This window comes from Bos grunniens, chromosome 22 (genome assembly GCF_055505025.1).
Source record: "Bos grunniens cultivar Pamir isolate PY7600 chromosome 22, Bosgru_T2T1.0, whole genome shotgun sequence".
In the NCBI taxonomy this organism is placed as follows: domain Eukaryota; kingdom Metazoa; phylum Chordata; class Mammalia; order Artiodactyla; family Bovidae; genus Bos; species Bos grunniens.
In genome coordinates this window covers 55,287,826-55,309,602 of record NC_141186.1, presented here as the reverse complement: position 1 = coordinate 55,309,602, position 21,777 = coordinate 55,287,826, and the positions used below count along the sequence as shown (strand labels likewise).

Below are 21,777 nucleotides of genomic sequence, written 5' to 3'. Positions count from 1 at the left end.
GCACAGACAGCAATGTAAGGGCCTATCGGTGACCCCTCTATTCTCCAATACACCCCTGCTCAAGAACTCATAAGGGCTTCCCCGGTTGCTCAGCAGTAAAGAATCTGCCTGCAATGCAGGAGATGTGGTTCGATTCCTGGGCTGGAAGATCCCCTAGAGGAGGGAAATGGCTACCCACTCCAGTATTCTTGCCTAGAGAATACTGGACAGAATCCCATGGGCAGAGGAGCCTGGTGGGCTACACAGTCCATAGGGTTTCAAAGAGTCGGACACGACTGAATGAGTGAGCACACACAAGTATGCACAAGACTCTCAATGGCTCCCCACTGCCCACAGGACCTAGTCTAGCCCAACTCTGGAGCCTGGCCCAGCCTATCACCTCCCAGCCTCCACGGCCACCCCTGATGTCCCTTCTCCATACCCCGGGAAGGCATAACCCTGCCCTCCACATGGCTGTCTTTCAATGTGCCACTCACCTCTCCTCCCAGGAGGCCCTTCCAGAATGCTGTGGTCCACAGCAACTTCCTTATTGAAACTCCATCCCAGCAGTTGACTGGGCCATCATCTCCCCAGTGGTCCCTAGCTTTTCTGGCACCAGGGATTGGTTTCATGGAAGACGGTTTTCCCATGGACCAGGGTGGGGATGGGGGATGGTTTGGGGATGATTCAAGCATATTACATTCATTGTGCACTTTACTTCTAATTTTGCCGCTGATCTGACAGGACATACCATTCCGTGGCCTAGAGGTTGGGGGCCCTGTGATCTATACTACAAAATCCTGTTATTATCTTCAAGTGAATGAATCCAGTCTTACTGCCCCACTGGACTGAAAACTCTTTGAAGTTGGAGCATGGGTTTATAAAAATCACAGCCATAAAATAAAAACAATTGCAATTCGTGTGTTTACTGTGTGACAAGCAGGTAACTTACAGGCATCACCTCATTCAAGGTCTAGAGCAACCCAATGAGATGTGTGCACCGACGACCCTGCGGTGAAGGCCGAGGAAGCAGCTCCAAGGCAAAGAAAGGTGCACACCAGAGGTCACGCTGGAGGCAGGGCTGTGACGCAAGCTCTGTCCACCTGGCTCTGCTCTCCCCCACCCCTGCCCCACCTCCCATCCCCCACCAACAGCGCTGGGCGAGTGGTGCGCACTCAGGCTGACGGGCGGGTGGAGGCTCACTTACTGAAGGATCTGCATTCACCAGTGGGAAGAACACTGGCTGCGGAGCCACCTAGGTAGCGTGTGTGCTTTATTGCTCAGTTGTATCTGACTCTTTGCGACCCTCTGTAGACCTGGGTCAAAATCTTGTCTCTGATCGCTTCTCGGCCTTTTGGCTAAGATCAAGTGTAGGATCAAATCTTGTCTCCGCTAGCCATGTGACCTATCCGAGGACATCACTTAGCCCTCCAGGACTTCACTTTTAAAGTGGACTTGCTGATACTCCCCTGTCCACCTGCTGGGAGGTTAAATCAGACAATGAACAGAAGCGCCGAGCCCAACGTCAGGCACACGCATGGCTCTCTGTAAAGTCAAAGTCATTTGCTTAGCTAGGGGAAGGATCCGCATTTAGAACCTGGGCCGCGTGATTCCTCAGCTTCTGTGGCCCCCTGCCCATCTCCCTGCACCCCTCCCCACCTGCAATTGCCCTTCATCTGCTCCTTGTCCCCAGAGAGGGTCTCGCACCTACAGCTGCACCCGGACCACGCACATTCCCATTCACCCTGCTTCATTTTCCACCCCTCTCCCCCAAGATGGGTTTTCCTTTTGCTGTTTCCTAACCCACAGGGGAGGTCAGGGGAGAGAGCTTGGTTGTGTTACTGCCAGGAAAGGCTTCAGAACTTTTACCTCAATCAAACAGGTCCTACCACGTGACGAGCAAACACACATTTGTTTGCTGACTGAATCAATAAGCGGTGGTTCGCAGTATCTACTATGTGGGTTACCCTGGGCACAGAAAAATGCACAAGGGCCCTGGTCATGCAGGGCTTCCCAGGTGGCTCAGTGGTAATGAATCTGCCTGCCAGTGCAGGGGAACTGAGTTTAATCCCTGGGTTGGGAAGATCCCCTGGAGAAGGAAATGGCAACCCACTCCGATATTCTTGCCTGGGAAATCCCATGGACTGTAGTTGTCCATGGTGTTACAAAGAGTCAGACACAACTGAGCAACTAAACAGCCCATTGTGCAATGGATACTCTGTCAACATATACAAGGAGGAAGGAGGAGGGAAAGAAGAAAATAGGGAGGGGGAAATGATGTAAGCCAGCTTTTCGGCCTTTGTACCTGGGCCCTTTGACCTAGAATCTCCTTTCTCCTCTGCCTTTGGGTAATTAATAACCATCTGCACCTCCCCAGCCAGCGTGGATCCCACTGCCTCCTGGGGCTGCATTCATCTCCAGCACAGGGACATTTTGTAATTGTCTGTTTACTTCTCTGCCTACACGTCCAGTCTCTAAACTTGTTTAGAGTTGATATCTGTGGTCCTGGGTACAGGACATGGTACACAGGAATGTTTCATAAATATTTGCCCTACGGGATAAGAAATGTCTCTGGACCCACAAGCCCAGCAGTCACGAGACAACGAGAGGCCAACACAGGACAGTTGGAAGCTGCTGTGGCTGAGAGCCATCAGTGAAGGGAAGAGGAGATTGAGAAGGATGGGGGTGGGGGGCCCCAGAAGGCTTCCTGGAGGAGGAGGAGGAGAAAGAAGGGTGGTAGGGAAGGAAGAGCTTGTTGTTCAGTTTCTCAGTCATATGCAACTCTTTGTGACCCCATGGACTGCAACATGCCAGGCTTCCCTGTCCTTCCCAGAGTCTGCTCAAACTCATGTCCATTGAGTCGGTGATGCCATCCAACCATCTCATTCTCTGTCACCTCCTCCTCCTGCCTTTAATCTTTCCTAGCATCAGGGTCTTTTCCAATGAGTTGCCTCTCCACATCACGTGGCCAAAGTATTGGAGCTTCATCATTAGCATCAGTCCTTCCAATGAATATTCAGGACCTATTTCCATTTTAGGATTGAGTGGTTTGATCTCCTTGCAGTCCAAGGGACTCTCAAAAGTCTTACTTGGAAAGCACCAATTCTTCAGGGCTCAGCCTTCTTTATGGTCCAACTCTCACATCTGTACCTGACTCCTGGAAAAGCCACAGCTTTGCCTATATGGACCCTGATTGGCAAAGTGATTTCTCTGGTTTTTTAATATACTGTCTAGGTTTGTCACAGCTTTCCTTCCAAGGAGCAAGCATCTTTTAATTTTGTGGGTGCGGTCACCATTGGCAGTGATTCTGGAGCCCAAGAAAATAAAATCTGTCACGGCTTCTACTCTTTCCCAATCTATTTGCCATGAAGTGATGGGACTGAATGCCATGATCTTAGTTTTCCGAAGGTGTCTTATAGATAGTATTAAAGTCCAAAATCAGTTGACTTTAAGTAAGAGAGATTGTTCTACATGACCTGGGTAGGCTGATGCAATCGATGGAAAGGCCTTAATAGCAGAACTGAGGTTTCTCTAATGAGAAAGGTTCGCCTGTGGTCACTGCCACGGTCTCCTACAGAGAGCTGCAGCCTGCCGTCTGCACGCCAGCCTTGCCCGGCCCACCCTCACAACACCAAGGCTTCGTACGGAATCTCCTGGTTCTGCTGCTCTGGCTGAATGCTGACTGACAGAGGTGGCCACAGGGGTGCAGAGCAGGGGGAGCAGCAGGCCCCCTGGAGGGAGACAAGTACACTGGAGTGACTGCTGCCGCCACAACAGGCCAGCCTCAGCTTAACCGCCCAGCCTGCACTCTGCACAGGCTCATGCCTTCCCTCTCTGCTCCCCCAGTGCCTCTTTGGGCCTTTGCCCGTCACTTTTCCCGCCACACCTGTCAGAGCCAGCCCACGTGTCACCTGCCCAGAGCCTCCTGGACACGCTGACCCCATGTCCTGCACCTCCCAGGCAGGCTGTGGTTCAAAGGTTCTAGTGACACCAACACAGTACCCGCCACCTGTCACTGCACCTGTTACACTACACTCAAAAGAAGGGGAAACTGAGGCCAAGAGAAATGGAGGAGCGTGAACGGCCAGTGAGGTTGGTGGTGGCCTGCACTGACCCACACTGCTGGCACGTGGTGGGGCAGGACTCCTGACTCCAAACGTGGCCTCATTCCATTCTCCATTGCCAGCTCTGTCTTCGGCTTCTTTGCCCAATTCTTGAAGTCAGGGTACATGGCGAGTAAGTCTTTTATTTTTATTTATTTATCTCATTTTTTACATTTTTTTTTTTTTTGGCTATGCCAAGTGGCATGTGGGATCTTAGGTCCCCAAGCAGGGATCAAACCTGTGTCCCCAGCACTGGAAGCACAGAGTCTTAACCACTGGACCACCAGGGAAGCCCCAGCTAGCAATTTTTTATAACTTCCCCTGCAGTGCTCAGCCTGGCACTAAGATTGAAGTAGCACACCACAAATACCTCTGCCCATTTCTGGTTGAATCTGTGGCATCATGCCTGGTCTCACGTGGAGCTCAAAGCTGTCTGGACTCCTCGCCTCTACCACTGAGGAGGGCAGCTCATTTCCCAGCAACACGGGTGTGCGTGGATGGGCTCTGGCGGGGCTGGGCTCCCCAGGGTGCTCTGGAAGGGTTAACAGCACCCAGTCCCCTCGGGCCCCACTCTGTGTGCTGAGGGCTTTCTCAGGAGGCGGCCAGCCCTGTAGGACCCCTCCCAGCAGCAACCACTCGGACTTTGGGGGGGCCTTTGTGCTTCAATAAAGACGGTATTACCCAGTCGCAAAGCTTCCCTCCTTTCCAACCCTCCTCGCTGCCAGGGTTCCCGCTAAAGGTGAAGCGCTGTCATTCAAGGCCAAAGAAAGGGCTGAATCAAGACGCTAAACTCTTTTGACTTCATGTGACAATCGACGGCTCTCCCCAGACCAGTGGTGTGAGAGCTCCCAACGCCACACAAAGGACCCTCGGCAGCGGCTTCGGGTGTCCTCGGGCCCCGGGGCTGGAGGGCAGGAGATCTCCTCGCGGGGCTCTCTGCATGCATCTCATGAACGCTCTAGTTTCCTCTCTGAATGCAGACAGCAGCCGGGCGCTGGGAGAGCCCCACCACCAACGCCGTCCCCGCTTGCTTCGGGCTGCAACAAAGGCTACTTGAGGGCCCAGAGACAGCGCTGCCCAGTTCCTTTCCTGGGCCTGTTCTCTTCCCTTTCACACATCTTTCCCTTTCACTCCCCCTGCCCTCTTTGCTGCTGCTTTACGCCTCATTGAATCCATCAGCCACTTTACAGGGTGCTCCTGAAGAATAAATTTTCTGTGTGGGGCTCCTGATGGCTCCCCTGCTGGCAGCTCTGGCCTGCCTTGGTGGTAGTGGGGTGGAGGGGGCGGGGAAAGGCACACATTCAAGGAGGAGCTACTGATACCCACCCCCCAGCCTGCATCTCCATCTGGCAGGTCAGGGGTAAGCTGGCTGGAGCAGGCACCCTCACCTGCCAAGGGGCCCCACCCTGCTCCTCCCCGATCCTGGAGGCATCTGTTCCCCCAGGATCTTAGCACAAGCAGCTTAAGCCCTGTGAGCCTCTGTCTTCTCATCTGTAAAATGGGGATATCAACCGTACCATTCTCATTTGTGTGTGTGTTGGTCATTCAGTCGTGTCTGACTCTTTGTGACTCCATGGACTGTAGCCCTTCAGGCTCCTCTGTCCACGGAATTCTCCAGGCAAGAATACTTGAGTGGGTTGCCATTTCCTTCCCCAGGGACCAAACCCAGGTCTCCCACATTGCAGGCAGATTCTTTACCGTCTGAGTCACCAGGGAATGCTCAGTGGTTAATGTAGCAAGGGCCTTGGAACAAGGCCCAGATCAAAGTGCCACTTAAGCATCTTCTTTACCATTAGCATCATGCAGAGGAGGCAGGCTGTTTAAGAGTCGTTGTACAGGGCTTCCCTGGTGGGCCAGTGGTTGAGTCCACCTTGCAACACAGGGGATAATGGTTTGATCCCTGGTCTGGGAAGATCCCACAAGCTGTGGCGCAACTAAGCCCCTGCAGCACAACTACTGAGCCAACGCACTGCAACTACTGAGGCCCAGACACCCCAGATCCCGTGCTCTGCAACAAGAATTTCTGTTGTTGTTTAGTCGCTAAGTCAGGTCTGACTCTTTGCAACCCCAGGGGCTGTAGCCCACCAAGCTTCTGTGTGCAACAAGAGGAGCCACTACAATGAGAAGTTGGCATGACACAATGAAACGGTAGACCCGCTCACTGCAAGGAGAGAAAGCCCACACACAGCAACCAAGACCCAGCAGAGCCAAATTAAATAAATACATGAAATTAAAAGAAAAAAAAAGAGTCTTTGTACAGATGTAACAAACAGAAACAGACTCACAGATACAGGAAACAAACTAGCAGTGACTGGTAGGAAGATAGGTGAAGGGAACTAAGAGGTACAAACTACTAGGTATAAAATAAATAAGTTACAAGGATGTGAGTACAGCATAGGAAGTGGAGCCAATGTTTCAAAACAACTCCATCTGGAGTTTAATCTATAAAAGTACTGAACCACTACGTTGTACACCTGAAACTAATATTGTAAGTCAACTACACTTTAATAAATGGAAAAAAAAAAAAAGAGTCCTTGTACCACCTCCAACTCCTCTACTTGTTGGTGAATGAAGGAAGGAAAAGGAAAAAAAAAAATCAATTGAAGGCTATTTGCAGCTGTTTCTGTGTGAGTGTGTCTGTCTGTGTGTGTGTTTTCTTTTCTCCTGCCTTGGTGTCCTGGAGCTCTGAAAAGGATAAGAACAGTGGCCTAAAGCAGTGAAAAGGCAGGATTCTTCTTAAAATCCCAGCTAATCCTGCAGCTTCCTTTAAAGTGGCAGCAGGAGGAGAGGGGAGGGGCCCAGAACTGTTTTTGCAGCACCCTCCCCTCCCAACCACTGCTCCTGGAGACCAGGAAACAAGGGGGAAAAATCCATAAATCATCCTCCAGAGGAGGACAGAAGGAGGAACGCTCAGGGAGACACAGCAGAGAACAGGAGCCAGCCCGGGGGGTGTGAGGGCAGCAGGAGAGGGCACCTGACTATCTGGTGGGCAGGGAGGGCTGCCTGCAGAAGGCAAAGCATCCAGGCAAGAGCTGGGCCAGTCACCCCATTCAAAAGTCAAAAAAGAGGGCTTCCCTGGTGGTCCAGTGGTTAAGAATCCACCTTGCAATGCAGGGGACACCAGTTCGATCCCTGGTCCAGGAAGATCCCACATGCTGTGGGACACGAAGCCCATAAGCCACAACTACTGAGTCCGTGTGCAGCAACTGCTGAAGCCCATGTGCTCTAGAGCCTGGGTTCCACAGCAAGAGAAGCCACCACAGTGAAAAGCCTGCGCCCTGCAACTAGAGTGTAGCCCATGCTCTCTGCAACGAGAGAAAGTCCACGAGCAGCAATGAAGACCCAGCTCAGCCACAGATACATTTTTTAAAAAGGTCAAAAAAGAGAAAGATCTCAAACTCCGGTGCACCATCAGGTCCTGCAGAACGAGGATGCCACACTGGAAGGTGTCTCTGATTGGACCACCTCTCTCTGTGCACTGCACCTCCACCCTGGACACCCACTAACTGGGTTCCCTAACCTCTCCGTTCTGCACCCCACCCCGCCACCCATTCACAATGAGTAGCCAGAGCCAGTTTTTAAGGATGAAAGTCAGATCATGTCACCCTTGCTTAAAATCTTCCAGTGGTTCTCCACTACCCTTAGAATAAAACCCCCGACCACTCAGCACAGCTGCAAGGTCTGAGCCCTGCCCTATCACATGCCACCATCCACTCCACCTGGCCCCAGTTCTATGTCACCTTTCCAATTCACCAGGTCCTTCCCTCACTTGAGAATTTCATCTGTGCTGCTCACCTGGACACTCCCTTCCCATCTTTGACATCACAGATGGGGGCCCCACTCAGTAATGCTTTCCTTTACCCCCCTCACCCCAAGGAGATCTCCTGCCTTCATTCTTCCCCCTCCAGCCCCCATTCTATACCCACAATATTCCTATAACTGTTCATTCTTCATCTGACAATCAGCTTCACAGTCTGAAGAGCCCCCCAGTCTCATACCTGGCACACAGCAGGTGAGCAAGAAGGCACCTAGTGGATTAATAAAATAGTCAATGAGTAACACTCACTGCAAGTGAGCATTTAGATACAAAAACCCAGTACATTTGGGAGCTGGAAAGGCTGGGGTGAGATTTTTAAGGATCCTTTGGAAAAGCTCTCCATCCCAAATCATCACTGTAACTTTTCAGTATCTCAAATGGTCCATGCTTCGGGTGACAACAATTTTGATGTTAGTTTCTTTTTGTGTGGCAAACAGTTTTCATGAATTAGTTTAACAGATTAGAGATCCAAGAACGTTTTCTGTGAAGGGCCAGATAGTGCATATTTTAGGCTTTGTGGGTCCACACACTCTGTTGCAATTACTCAGCTCTGTCATTGTACCAGCACAAAAGAATTTGACGGCAACGCAGAAAGATGGATGTGGCTGTGCTCCAACAAAACCTTATTTACAAAAGCAGGTCATGGGTCAGATTCTGTGAAAGGCCAATGCTGACTGATCCGTGGGTCAGGCTAAGGCCTAGCAAAGCCACACGGGAAGGGCACATAGTAAAGACAAGTCTTTTCAGTCTTCGGCAAGCATGCAGAGCCGGTACTAGGATCACCCTACTCTAATGTTTCCATGCTGCAGTGCGACAACACAGAATAAAGACAAGAACGCCTGTAATTCATTTTAAATTATTGTTTTGTAGAGCATAAAGGGTTTCGGTTGTGTCATTTCGCATGTCAGCAACGGGCTTCCCTGATAGCTCAGTTGGTAAAGAATCCTCCTGCAATGCGGGAGACCTGGGTTCGATCCCTGGGTTGGGACAATCCCCTGGAAAAGGGAAAGGCTACCCACTCCAGTGTTCTGGCCTGGAGAATTCCGTGGACTGTATAGTCCATGGGGCTGCAAAGAGTCAGACAAGCCTGAGTGACTTTCACTTTCAATATGTTTGTGCAAATGGGAAGTTGTAAGAGCAATTTTCTCTCTGGAGGACCTGGGGAGCTATTGTTAAATGTCTAGGTGGGTGGGTGAATGGACGGATGAACAACAAAAAAGGAGAAGACAGGTTGTTTTCTAAGGTGATTATAAGGTAAACTTGGTTAATACTTAGATGAGATGTTAGAGGAGAAGTTGTGCAAATGAGTTAGTGGCTTCAGGCCTATGAGACCATAGAGAGGACCTGTTGGCAGGGATGGGCAAGATGAATCTGGTTGACAAAAAACGAGTAAAAAGCAAAGCCTTTTCAACAAATGGACATTCATATGCAGAAATGAATCGAGACACACACCTTACACCGTTTACAAAAATTTACTCAAATGGGTCAGAGATCTAAATGCAAAATGCACAACTATAACAAAGTCATCTTGGGAAAACCTAGACTTTACATATGGCAAAGGCTTTTAGATAAAATATAACACCAAAAGCACACTCTGGGAAGGAGCTAGTTGACAGGTTGGACCCCATTAAATTAAAAATTTCTGTTACACAAAAGACAATGTCAAAAGTATGTGAAAGCAAGCCACAGACAAGGAGAATATATTTGCAAAAGACACATCTGATAAAGTACTGTTATCCAAAATGCACAAAGAGCTCTTAAAGCTCAACAATAAGAAAACAACCAATTACGAAATGGGTCAAAAACCTCAACGGACATCTCACCAAAGAGATATACAGATAGTAAATAAGCATATGGAAAGATGCTCCACACCACCTGTGATCAGGGAAATGCAAGTTACTATAATCAGGAGATACCACTACATAGCTAGTGTTGTTGTCTAGTTGCTGAGTCGTGTCCGACTCTTTGTGACCCCATGGACTGTAGCCCGCCAGGCTCCTCTGTCCATGGGATTTCCCAGGCAAGAATACTGGAGTGGGTTGCCTTTTCCTTTTCCAGGCAGTCTTCCTGAATCAGGGATCAAACCCGAGTGTCCTGCTTGGCAGGTGGATTCTTTACCACAGAGCCACCAGGGAGGCCCCACATACCAGTCAGGATGTAGGACAGCTCAAATCCAAAACACTGATGATACCAAATGCTGGCAAGGATGCAGAGCAACAGGGACTCTCTTACACTGAAGGTGGGAACGTAAGATGGTACAGCCGCTGTGGAAGATAGTCCCGTAGTTTCATATAAAATTGAACATACTCTTACCATAAGAACCAGCAGTCAAGCTCCTTGGTATTTATCCAAAGAGTTGAAAACCTAAGCCCATACAAATGCTTACACACGAATGTTCATAGCATCTTTATTCCTAGTTGTCAAACGTGGAAGTACCCAAGACGTCCATCCACAGGTGAATGTGGTACACATCCAGACAACGGGACATTATTAGTCAGTGATAAAAAGACATGAGCTACCAAGACACAAAAAGACATGGAGGAAACTTAAACGCACCTTGCTAACTGAAAGAAGTCAATCTTAAAAAAAGCTACAAACAGTATCATTCCAATGATATGGCATTCTGGAAAAGTCAGAAGTATGGAGACAGCTAAAAGATTGGGTTTTGGTGGTTGCCAGGGATGGGGAAAGTGGGAGGAGATGTACAGGAAGTGCACAGATTTTTAGGGTGGTAGAACTACTTTATATGAGACTTTAATATTGGATCCATGTCATTATACATTATGAAAGTGAAAGTGTTAATCGCTCAGTCGTGTACAACTCTTTGCAATCCCACGGACTGTATCCTGCTAGGCTCCTCTGTCCATGGAATTCTCCAGGCAAGAATACTGGAGTTGGTAGCCATTCCCTTCTCCAGGGGATCTTCCCCACCCAGGGATCAAACCAGGGCCTCCTGCACTGCAGTAGATTCTTTACTGTCTGGCCCACAAGTGATTTAGGCATTAAGCGTTATGTGTGTGCTTGGTTGCTCAGTCGTGTGCGACATTTCACGACCCCATGGACTGTAGCCCACCAGGATCACACATTTGCCCAAATTCACAGACTGTACAACACCAAAAGTGAGCCCTAATATAAATTATAGACTTTGGGAGGATATGATATGTCTATGTAGGCTCATCAGTTTTAACCAATGTACCACTCTGGTGGGGGTTGTTGATAATGGGGGAGGTAACACAGTGTGGGGGCAGGGAGTAGATGAGAAATCCCTGTACTTTCTGCTTCACTCTGCTGTGAACGTAAAACTGCTCTAAAAAGAGAAAATCTCCAAAAGCAAAACAAAAAATCAAGAACACAGGAAAATCACAAAGCTGTCTCCGTGTCTTAGCCACTTGATTTCAATTATCCAGACTGAAAATGTTTATCATCCAGAAGATGACAACTTATTAACAGCTTGGAAGTTTTTTCCTAAAGAAACCAAGTGTTTCAGAATCCTATATTTACTAATTTACAATTGAGAAGTGTTCTTATTTATTTTGTTAATCCAGACTTCTGGGAATTTTCAATACCGTCTAGAGAGACGGGATGAATAACCATGTGGAACTAAAACCAGGACAAGAAAATAAATGGCTTCCTAAGCTCTTGCCACACGCTCAGAAATCAGATCTACATGTTGTCTTTGAAGCTGGACATGAGCCCCCAGCTGGAGGTATCAGAACAGACGAGGATCAGGCTTAGGGAAAGCAGAGACCCAAAACTGAATTCCAGCTCTGCTCCTTCCAAGCGGGATGGCCTCAGGCAAATTTCGCGACCTCTTGGGGTCTCCACGTCCTTATATGTACAGTAGGGTTTGGACTTAAACCCTCCCAGCTCAGACAAGCTGTATTCTGACATTCCAGAGCTGGGTCTCTGCCATTAGAATCCCCTTGTTCACAGGACCTGATTCTCTAGCTCTACTGCTTAATGTGAGCACTACTACACAGAATCCTAACTGCTCCTCTGTCGCTGCCCCCTGCACCCAGTGTGGACTGCACACTCTGCGGGGGCAAGACTGTCCACCATCCCCCCGGGTGCATCCTGGCACCTCGCAGGGAGCCCCCGCACAGGCGGGATTCACCCTTTCCACAAAAGTCTACCAAGCAGCAGTCGTGTACCACTGGCTCTGCACTGAAGCTGGAACTCGGAGACCATCTCTCCAGCCACAGCAGCCTCTTCTGAGTGTCCAGGTTGCTCACTCAGACCCTGGGAGACCCTGAATGTGGGTCTGTGATGTCAGAAGGATGGAAAGTGCTGAGGAAGGTACAGAAGATGGAGCTGAAGGTCACATGCAGCGATTATCCTTCGTGGGGTGGGGGACACCGATGCCAACACAGCCTCGGGGCCCACATACCTCCCCGCAGACCAACGGAGAGCACTGTCACACCTCCACCTGCAGCCTTGCCACAGCCTCATCTGGGATCTACTTATTTGTGAAGTGAAAAGACAAAGTGTTAGTCTATCAGCTGTGTCTGACTCTTTGTGACCCCATGGACTGTAGCCCACTAGGCTCCTCTGTGCATGGGGTTCTCCAGGGAAGAATACTGGAGTGGGTTGCCATGCCCTCCACCAGGGGATCTTCCTGATCCAGGGATTGAACCCGGGTCTCCTGCATTGCAGGCAGATTCTTTACCATCTGGGCCACCAGGGAAACTCTGATCCCAAATCCACACTTACAGAAGCACCTGCCAAGAGGCTGAGCCTACAGTGTCTGCATCCACTCCTGAGCAAGGGTTGTGGTCTCAACTGAGTTAAAGTTGGGGTTACAGTTTTTGCCTTGGAGATGGGATGAAGCCAGGAACTTTTCCTCAACTTGATGAAATTTCTCCTGAGGCCCAGGTATGGATAGAGGGCTGGAACTTGGGGTGAAGAGGAAATGCCAGCTCGGGCATGGCCTGGACAATAGCAGGAAGATGGAGTCCCTTCCGCTTCCTTGAACTGACCCCTGAGGATGACTCTGGCCAGAGTCCTGCAGGCAGGTGGCAGGGGCAACCTCTGCCCACTCATGAAGATTCAAATGACCTGCGTTTATTTTTAACTGCTTTTATATAAAATCTGAAAAGCCTTTGGACACTGGGCTCACATCCAAGGTGAGGTGAATAATAAACACTAAAATAAATAAACAAATAAAAGCATCAGACCCTAGAGCCCACATGCTGATCTGGGTCTCCTAGTCTCAAACTGTCAGATGTGACCTCCAGAACCCTGTCATTGATAAGCAGCCAGGGAAGTCCCTCATGCTGGGAAGGAAAGACAAAGGGCAGGAGGAGAAGTGGGTGACAGAGGATGAGATGGTTGGATGGCATCACCAACTTGATGGACATGAGTGTGAGTAAGCTGTGGGAGATGGTGATGGACAGGGAAGCCTGGCGTGCTGCAGTCCGTGGGGTCACAAAGAGTCGGACACGACTCAGCAACTGAGCAAAAATGGAGCTGGGCCACCAGAGCAGGTCCTAACCTGACACTCACTCACCATGTGACTGTGAACAAGTCCCTTCTGCTCTCTGAACCTCAGTTTCCTCATCCATAAAATATGGGTGTGGATGGACCAGATAGTCTCCAAGGAGCTTTGCAGGTCCTGAAACCCACATCTCATCCTGGACACTCACCCTGGTCTTGGGCATGGGACATGGAGAAGAGCCCATGAAGCCCAGTCTTAAGGAAAGGACTTAACAGTTGCTCATGTGACTTCAACATTTCCCTTAATAGAACCATTTAGCTGCATCCAACAGTCACGGAGCACCTACTATGTGCTCTTAACAGCCTCTTCATAAGCCACCTGTAAGGAAACTGTCACTGTCCTCAGGTCACACGTGATAGGATTGATGGTGCACTCATCCAGAGGCCTGGGCTATGCAGTCACCAAGGCGCAGGGTCAATCCCAGCCCCTCTCCCTTCCCCACTTGAGTGTCCTTGTGGGCTTATATAACCCCACAAATCCTCAGTTTCCTCGTCTGTACAGTGGAGATAATGCCGGCCCCTCTGTCTAATAAAGTTGTTTCAAGCTCTGAATGGAATGGGCTTGTGAAGCACTCAGTAACCATCATCCTGCCTCCCCCAAACCTCTTCTGAAGTCTCTCAGCATGTAGCCTGCTGGTCCTTCCTTGATACTGGGTCCCTGCCTTAGGATTCTCCGACACACAGGCTTGATGGTTCCGCCAGTGGTAAGCGGTCCTGTCTTGGGACTGAGCTTCCTCCCACCATGGCCCATGCCCAGGCCCAAGAGCCCAAAGCCACACAAGCCCACACATGTGCACACATCAAAACCTCATCTGCACTGTCCTCCCCACAGCCTTGAACAACCGCGACCCAGCCAGGCCCCACTGGCCCCGCACAAACACCCGAAAAGCTGGTCATCGTAGTAGAAGCAACAAGAGCACCAAGCATGACAGCTCTCCTCCCTGTTTCAGATGGTTCACGAAGCACTGTCACACAGGTCATTTGCAGAGGGTAGAGGCTGTTTTTTTTCATCTTAGATACCCACTGAATAATGCCAGGTATCAAGCAGATACTCGGAAACTATTTCTTGGATGAATAAGTTTGACAACAAGATTTTTAAAAATCACCATCTGCTTCTCACACTACGATCAGGTCTCCATTCTGCTAAGCATTAAAATGTGCAGCCATGCATTTCAGTCTTGCAACCACCCCGTGAGACGAGCTCACTTATCAATCCCTGTTTGGCCAAAGAGGAAACAGGCTCAGAGAAGGTAAGTGATTCACCCCAGGTCTCAGTCAGTGAGAGACAGACCTAGGATGTGGACCCTGGTTTTAGACCCTGGTTCTCACCTCCTGCAGTCTGTCTCCTCTTTTTTAGCCAAAAAAGGCAGTGGCTGGGGGTGGGGGGGAAGGGAGTGGTGCATGGGAGCAGGATGCATGTAGTCTAAAATAGTAGACTGATAATACAATGATTTTTATATTTTGGAAAAACAGAAAAAAAATCTTATTGTCTTTAAGACACAAACCAGAGGAAGCAAAGATCGGCAAAATCGTCTCGTCTGAAGGGACACGAGAGTCTCTGTCCTACTTTCTGGTCCCTGAGGCACATTCATGATTACTTTCTAGTATGTCCTCAGCCTCCTGATAGCTCATAACATGAGGCTTGTTGACATCTCTTCTGTTTTCTTCTAAGTCCTCTCACTCAGGTCTGCCCACCTCCCACATTTTAGCAGTGGGTTCTTCATCCCACCTACCACCCTGGGAGCTGAGGGGACCATCTTTTGCAAAAGATCCCAGAGTCATTCTTACTTCCTCAGAGGTTTTGTCTCCATGCATTGCCTCCACCAATGACTTAAGAGTAAAGCTTACGAGCAACTGCCTACCAGAAGCCGGCAGTCAGGGACTATGACACAGTCAGGGTGACACAGGCATTTAAAAAAAGCCCTATCTTCCTTTTTCCCACAAATGAGGAAGCCAATGGTGGCTCAGACGGTAAAGAATCTGCCTGCAGTATGGGACACCTGGGTTTGATCCCTGGGTCGGGAAGATCCTCTGGAGAAGGGAATGACTACCTACTCCAGTATTCTTGCCTGGAGAATTCTATGGACAGAAGAGCCTGGTGGACTATAACCTATGGGTTCACACAGAGTCAGACATGAGTGAGCAACTAATGCTGTTCATGGCATTGACACTCAGCCACAGGACTGTGGACTGTGGCCAACCGAGTACCCATAGAAGCAGGTGGCTGCTGCTCAGCTCAGCCCAAGGCTGCCAGGCAGATACACAAGCCCAGTGGTGCCCAGTCTTCCAACTTTCCAAGGGACAATGGAATCCTGTTTTCATATATTTCAAATGAAATTACCTGGTTTCTACATCTTGGTAACGATTTCTCCTCCCCTTCTTCTTCTTTTTTTTTTTTTTTAATAACATACACGAGTGGGCTGGACTTGGCCATGAGCTGCACCTGTGACCCTGGTGGCACACACGGCTGCAGTCATCAGACATCCCTCTGCTCCCCTCGCGTCTAAGCCTCCCTGGCAGCTGGTGAGGCCATGTCTCAGGCTCTGGCCAGCGGGTTGGGAGTGGAAGAGCCACTGTGACTTTCGGGCCAGGGCAGCTCAGAACTTGCTGTCTGCTCCCATCTTTCTTCTCCTATGGTCCCGGGTGGCTCAGCCGTAAAGAAACCACCTGCAATGCAGGAGATGCGGGTTTGATCCCTGGGTCAGGAAGATGCCCTGGAAAAGGGAATAGTAACCTACTCCAGTATTCTTGCCTGGGAAATCCTACGGACAGAGGAGCCTGGTGGGCTACATCCATGGAGTCGCAAAGGGTCAGATACGACTGATCGACTAGAAAACAAACAAACAACAACGAGGCACTGGAGGCCACATGGTACAGACAGCACCGAAGGGTGGAGGCGGCTGCCCTGGCCCTCACAGACCGCAGGCGGGTGAGATCTCCAGGTCCATCGGTGGAGACGGCCCGTGCCGCCTGCCGAGCACACGCCTGGAGCCCAGGTCCTCATCACAGAATCCCCCATGGTCGTAGTTCAGCACTCCCTGGTGTCCAGAGCACTTCAACTTTCCTTTCTGTATATGATTCTCAACCCAGGAAGAAAGCAGGATGAGGCTCTGCTATTTCACAGGTGAGCAAACCAAGGCGCAGAAGGGGGACGTGAGCAACCTCGAGGTGTGTGGCCAACAGCTGGTGGACAGGGGATTTCAACTCTGGACTCCAGAGCGCTGCACAGTGCTCCTCCTAGCTCCCAATTCAGGAGCTGGCCTTCGTACTGTGATGCCCCTGGCGCTCTCTGGGTCACCTGTGAGCTTGTACGAGGACCACTCGCCCCCTCCCCTCCTGCAGCGAGCTGAAGATCCATCTCTTACCTTTCCCGTGGACTTGGTGCCCTTCCAGATGCAGAAGTAACAGATGGTCCAGGCCGCCAGCAGACACAAGGCCAGCTCCCAGCGAAGGTCCCCAATGTGCTCGATCCCATCCGAGATGGCCAGGACCCGGCGCCTGCAGAACGGAGGGCCCAGAGTCATGGGGGCTGGAGATAGCCCACGCGGACCCCGCTGTGGGCAGGGGCTAGTGCTGTAGAAGCGGCAGGGGCAGGTCACTCAGCAATGCGCCCACCGTTGACCAAGCGTCTTCTCTGGGTCATCCCAGGGCCGGTGTGGGGGTCTCAGAAAGGAATGAGACCCAGCCCCAGCCATCCTGGATTCACCCTGAGGGGGGAAGGGGACCGGCTGGGGGTTCGGAGATGGCATATGGGACAGTACAGTAAGAGCTATGTGGAGGACATCCAGGGGAAGCACTGAACCTACTTCAGGGATCCCAGGAGATGGCAGGACCGTTCATAAACACTCCAGGTCCCTCCCTGAGGGGCGAGGGGTGACGACACGTTCCTGCTGAGCTCAGCTCTGGCCAGAGGACCTGCTGTGGCCAGTGGCACACAAGGCCCTTCAGACAGCGGCATTCAGAGCCAGGAGGTGTGGTCTGCCCTGTTCCTTCACACGAGTGTTGCTGTCCTAACAGAAGCATGTTTCCAAGCGGCCCTCTAGAAGCTCGAGTTCATGAAAGGATACGTGAGCCTTCCGGCCACCCTAGGTCAGAGCCGCTATGTGAGCAAGAAATTCTGCTGAAAGACAAGTGCTGGATGATGTTACTTGTACGAGGAATCTAAAAATACAGCAAACTAGTAAATAAAACCAAAGAGCAGCAGACTCACAGATACAGAGAACAAACTAGTGGTTACCAGTGGGGAGAAGGAAGGTAGGGCAAGAGGAAATATAGGGTAGGAGCTTCTTTAAAAAAAATTATTACAGGGTTATTATAGGACTTCCTTGGTGGCTCAGATGGTAAAGAGTCTTCCTGCAATGCAGGAGACACAGGTTCGATCCCTGGGTTGAGAAGATCCCTTGCAGAAGGGATTGGCTACCCACTCCAGGACTCTTACCTGGGAAACTCAGGACAGAGGAGCCTGGAGGGATCCCAGAGTCCCTGGGATTGCAAAAGAGTCAGATATGACTGAGCGACTAACACACACGGGAATATATAAAGTCGTGTGTGTGAAACTTTTCTAAGTTGTAAAGCACTGTGGAATTTAAATAATCATTCATTCAAAAAAACCAGAACTCAATTTCTTCAGGCTACTAAGATCTTCATTACTGCAGCACAACCCAGACTATCCTGACTGCCACGGGGCTCAGAGAAAGCTTTGTGGAAGAAGTGACATTTGAGCTAGAATTTGAAGGATGATCGAGTTTAGCCAGAAGAGGGAGTGGGTAGAGATAGCTTCAGGTCCAGGGACAAGCACGAGCAATGGCCAGAAAACAGAGCATGGAGTACTCAGGGAACGTGGGGGCCCAGAGAGCAGAAGGGAAAAGCAGGGCAGACAGATATACAGAGGAAGCATCACTGGGAGCCCGGAACAGCGGGCCAAGGGGCAGGGGTGTCCAGGGGGCCCAGGCCACAGGATGCATCCAGCCACAGCCTCGCTTGGAACCCACCCATCCTTCAGAGCTGACACGGGCCTGTCTTTCACAGCAGATCCTGGGGCTTGTGTTTCTCCAGAGTCAGACTCTCCACGCTCCATATTGTCCAGAACCGTGGCATCAACACCAGCCCCCTCCACACTTGCTCCACGAACCCCATTTCGGCTGCCAAGCCACCCCCACCGGACCACGCCAGTCGCCTGGGCACTCTGGGAACGTCCTCTGAGAAAAGCAGCTCCCATCCCACCAAGCATGAAAGCCTCCCTCAGTGTCTATCTCCCTGGGAATCCACTCGGGGCCTGATTCTGCATTAATTACTCAATGACAACAATTAGCCCTGGTCTGCAGGCTCCCTCCAGCCCCAAACCCTGCTAGAGAAATCAGGCAGGCCCCCAGACAACATTGGGCTGCGTGCAGTCGGGGATTTACTCTGAAGAAAACCAGCTCTCACTAGACTGATAGCCAGAAAGGGGAATATCTACTTAAATACACATTTATTGAGCACATACTAGGTGCTAGGCACTACAATTATCCTGACGATAAAGAAGTATGCATGTGCAGCTCTTGCCCTATACTAGGAGGAGTTGGGCAAAAAGAAGTACCACCTGTTTGAGAAAGAAAGGAGACAGCTGCTTCGTTATAAAGGTTACTTTATTTGTTTCTCATGTCTTAGCAGTCTTTGGCTTTAATTCACTTTAAAGTGAAGGGCTGTATTAAGTGAAACTTCTATTCTTATAACATCCTGGATAAAGAAATGGCAACCCACTCTAGTATTCTTGCCTGGGAAATCCTATGGACCAAGGAGCCGGGCGGGCTACGGTCCATGGGGTCACAAAAAGTCACATACAACTGAGCAACAGAGCACATTCTTATAACCGAGCAGCAAGATCCAGAGCATGATCCTTGTGGGATGCCTGCTGAAAATGTAAAAATTCCTGGGTCCCATCCTGGACCCATCAGGTCTGAATCCTTATGGAATGGTTCTGAGGAAGCTTGCATTTTGCTACATTTTCCCAAGGATTGCTAGTGCAGGGCAAGGCTTGGGTATCACTGCAGAAGTAGAATTTTCTGGTAATGAAGGAATAACTTAGAAACAACAAGGCTTTTTTTTTGAGAGAGAGAGAACATGAAGGGAGGAGGGCTTCTCTAATGCCTCAGACAGTAAAGAATCCGCCTGTAATGCAGGAGACCCAGGTTTGATCCCTGGGTCGGGAAGATCCCCTGGAGAAGGAAATGGCAACCCACTCCAGTATTCTTGCCTGGAGAATCCCATGGACAGAGGAGAATGACGGGCTACAATCCACGAGGTCACGAAGAGTTGGACATGACTGGGTGACTTTCACTACCACTATCACTATTTGAAGAGGGAGCTGGGGTCCTCTGAGAAGTTACTGAAGGGATGCACTGTCTCCCCAGAACACAGCAATACACTGCTGTGCCCGCTCACCCCCAAAATTCTGCAGGAACTTCAGGGTGCTCACCGACTTCCTTGTCTCCAGACCGAGAGCCTCGTAGCCGAGGATGCATACTCCCACCTGACATACTGCATACGATCTCCCCATCCCCAGCCCCTGAAAGCTTCCAGAACATCCATCAGCCGGTGAATGGGAAAGGACAACCCGGAGCAGAAGAGAAAGTGGCCGAGGCAGAGGGAGATGTCCGGGGTGCCGAGGACTCAGATCTAGCAGGGCCGCACGCACACACACGCCCTCTGACTGATGTCGTGGTTTTTCTGAACGGAGCATCTGAAACTGGAAACAGCGCGGGGACCCGGGGACAAAGTAGGGGTTAGACCTGCCAGAAGCGAGCTGGCGCAGGCCCCCTCAGCCACATTTTGGAGGCTGCACACTTTCGAGTCATGCAGCCGGCTTCAGCGCCCTCTCGCTTAATTGAACAATCTAGTTCCCAGAATGGGAAGCACATTACTAAAAGCTACGCGGGATGAATGGCTCTTTTGTTCCACCAGACACTATTTGAAAACATCCTCAAACTATTTTCTTTAGGTTTTACCAGCGCTGACTCTAACTAGCATTGGACCTTGAGTTTCTAAAGAAAGGAGGCTCGGGGGGCCAGGTTCTCAGCCTGCAGGGCTGTGGGGTTGTTTTCAAACCCACAAGGGCAGCCTTTGAGAGCCTGGGGGCTGGGACACTCAACTCCGGAGACTTGGAGAAGGCACAGCTCTTCCTGGGGAAAGAAAAAAAAAAAACTTTCTTAATGACCCTCCCCCATGAAGTGCTGGGACAGAAGAACGGTCTGAATAAAGAAGAGTCTGCTGCCAACACCCTGGCCAAAAAGGACCCGGGAACAGACCTCCCGACACCGTTTGGGGAGCAGGAGATGCTGCAGACTGCATGGGGCCCTTCGGAGGCATTCATTGACCTGGGTTATACTGTGCACCTACTGTGAGACAGGCAGGAAAGCAGGTTCTTCACGTGGCATTTTCTTTTCAGGCCATTAAGACTATGCCTGGAGATTTCCTAACCCTAACCCAGCACTTGAAGGTGTAATGTCTCTGCTTCTTCAGCCCTCAGCACATACAGAAATGCCTGGGCTTGAAACCGAGCTCTGCTCCCGACCAGCTGTGTGACCCTGGGGAAGGGACATCACCCCTTTCCATAGGTTTTCTCTTTGTTGTTGTATTTTTTTCTTAGTCTTTTTTTTTTTTAACATTTGTTTATTTTCAATTGGAGGATAATTGCTTTACAATATTGTGTTGGCTCCTGCCATACATCAACATGAATCAGCCATAGGTATACACGTGTTCCCTCCCTCCTGAAGCTCCCACCCACCTCCCACCCCATCCCACCCCTCTAGGTGGGATTTGAGCTTCCTGCATCATGTAGCAAATTTCCACCGTCATCTACTTTTACATACAGTAATGTCTCTGTTTCAATGCTAATCTCTCCATTTGTCCCACCGTCTCCTCCTCCCCACCGCCATATCCACAAGTCTGCTCCCTAGGTCTGTGTCTCTCTCGGTTTTCAAGCAGGAACTCATCTTACCCTCCTAACAATCCTTGATGAAGGTACAGTTGTTATCATCATTTCAAAGATGGGGAAACTGGCGTGCCAGGCGATCAGGTAACTTGCCCAAAGTCACTGAGAGCAAGTGACAGGGTCGGGGTCTGAACCCAGGGATCCTGGCTCCAGGGCCCAGACATTCACCTGTGGTGCCTGCTCCTTAGACTCCCGAATGACACGAAAATCACCCTTCCTGTCTTTACAAATCAAAGGCATGTACCCCAAAGCTACTTCACGTGTCTTCATGTGCTGGGGAAAAGCAGTACCCGGCACGCGTCCTTCATGAATTTATCAATTTATTCAAGTGACGCTTATGAAGGTGTCTTCAGTGTTGGGTACTGCGCTACACTTGGTGCCCTTCAGGGGCTCACGGTCCACTGGGGAAGACA

The 21,777-nt window shown here is 50.3% G+C and overlaps 1 protein-coding gene across 2 annotated transcripts in view; it reads right to left on the bottom strand.

Annotated features, from left to right (window-relative positions):
- The window catches only part of SLC6A11 (solute carrier family 6 member 11), a 123,253-nt gene that overhangs the window by 79,408 nt on the left and 22,068 nt on the right, over positions 1-21,777 (bottom strand). For both annotated transcript variants that reach the window (XM_086368504.1, XM_086368505.1), the window contains exon 5: positions 16,758-16,890. In XM_086368504.1, coding sequence (XP_086224630.1) covers positions 16,758-16,890 — 133 coding nt within the window. The remainder of the gene's footprint in view (positions 1-16,757; positions 16,891-21,777) is intronic.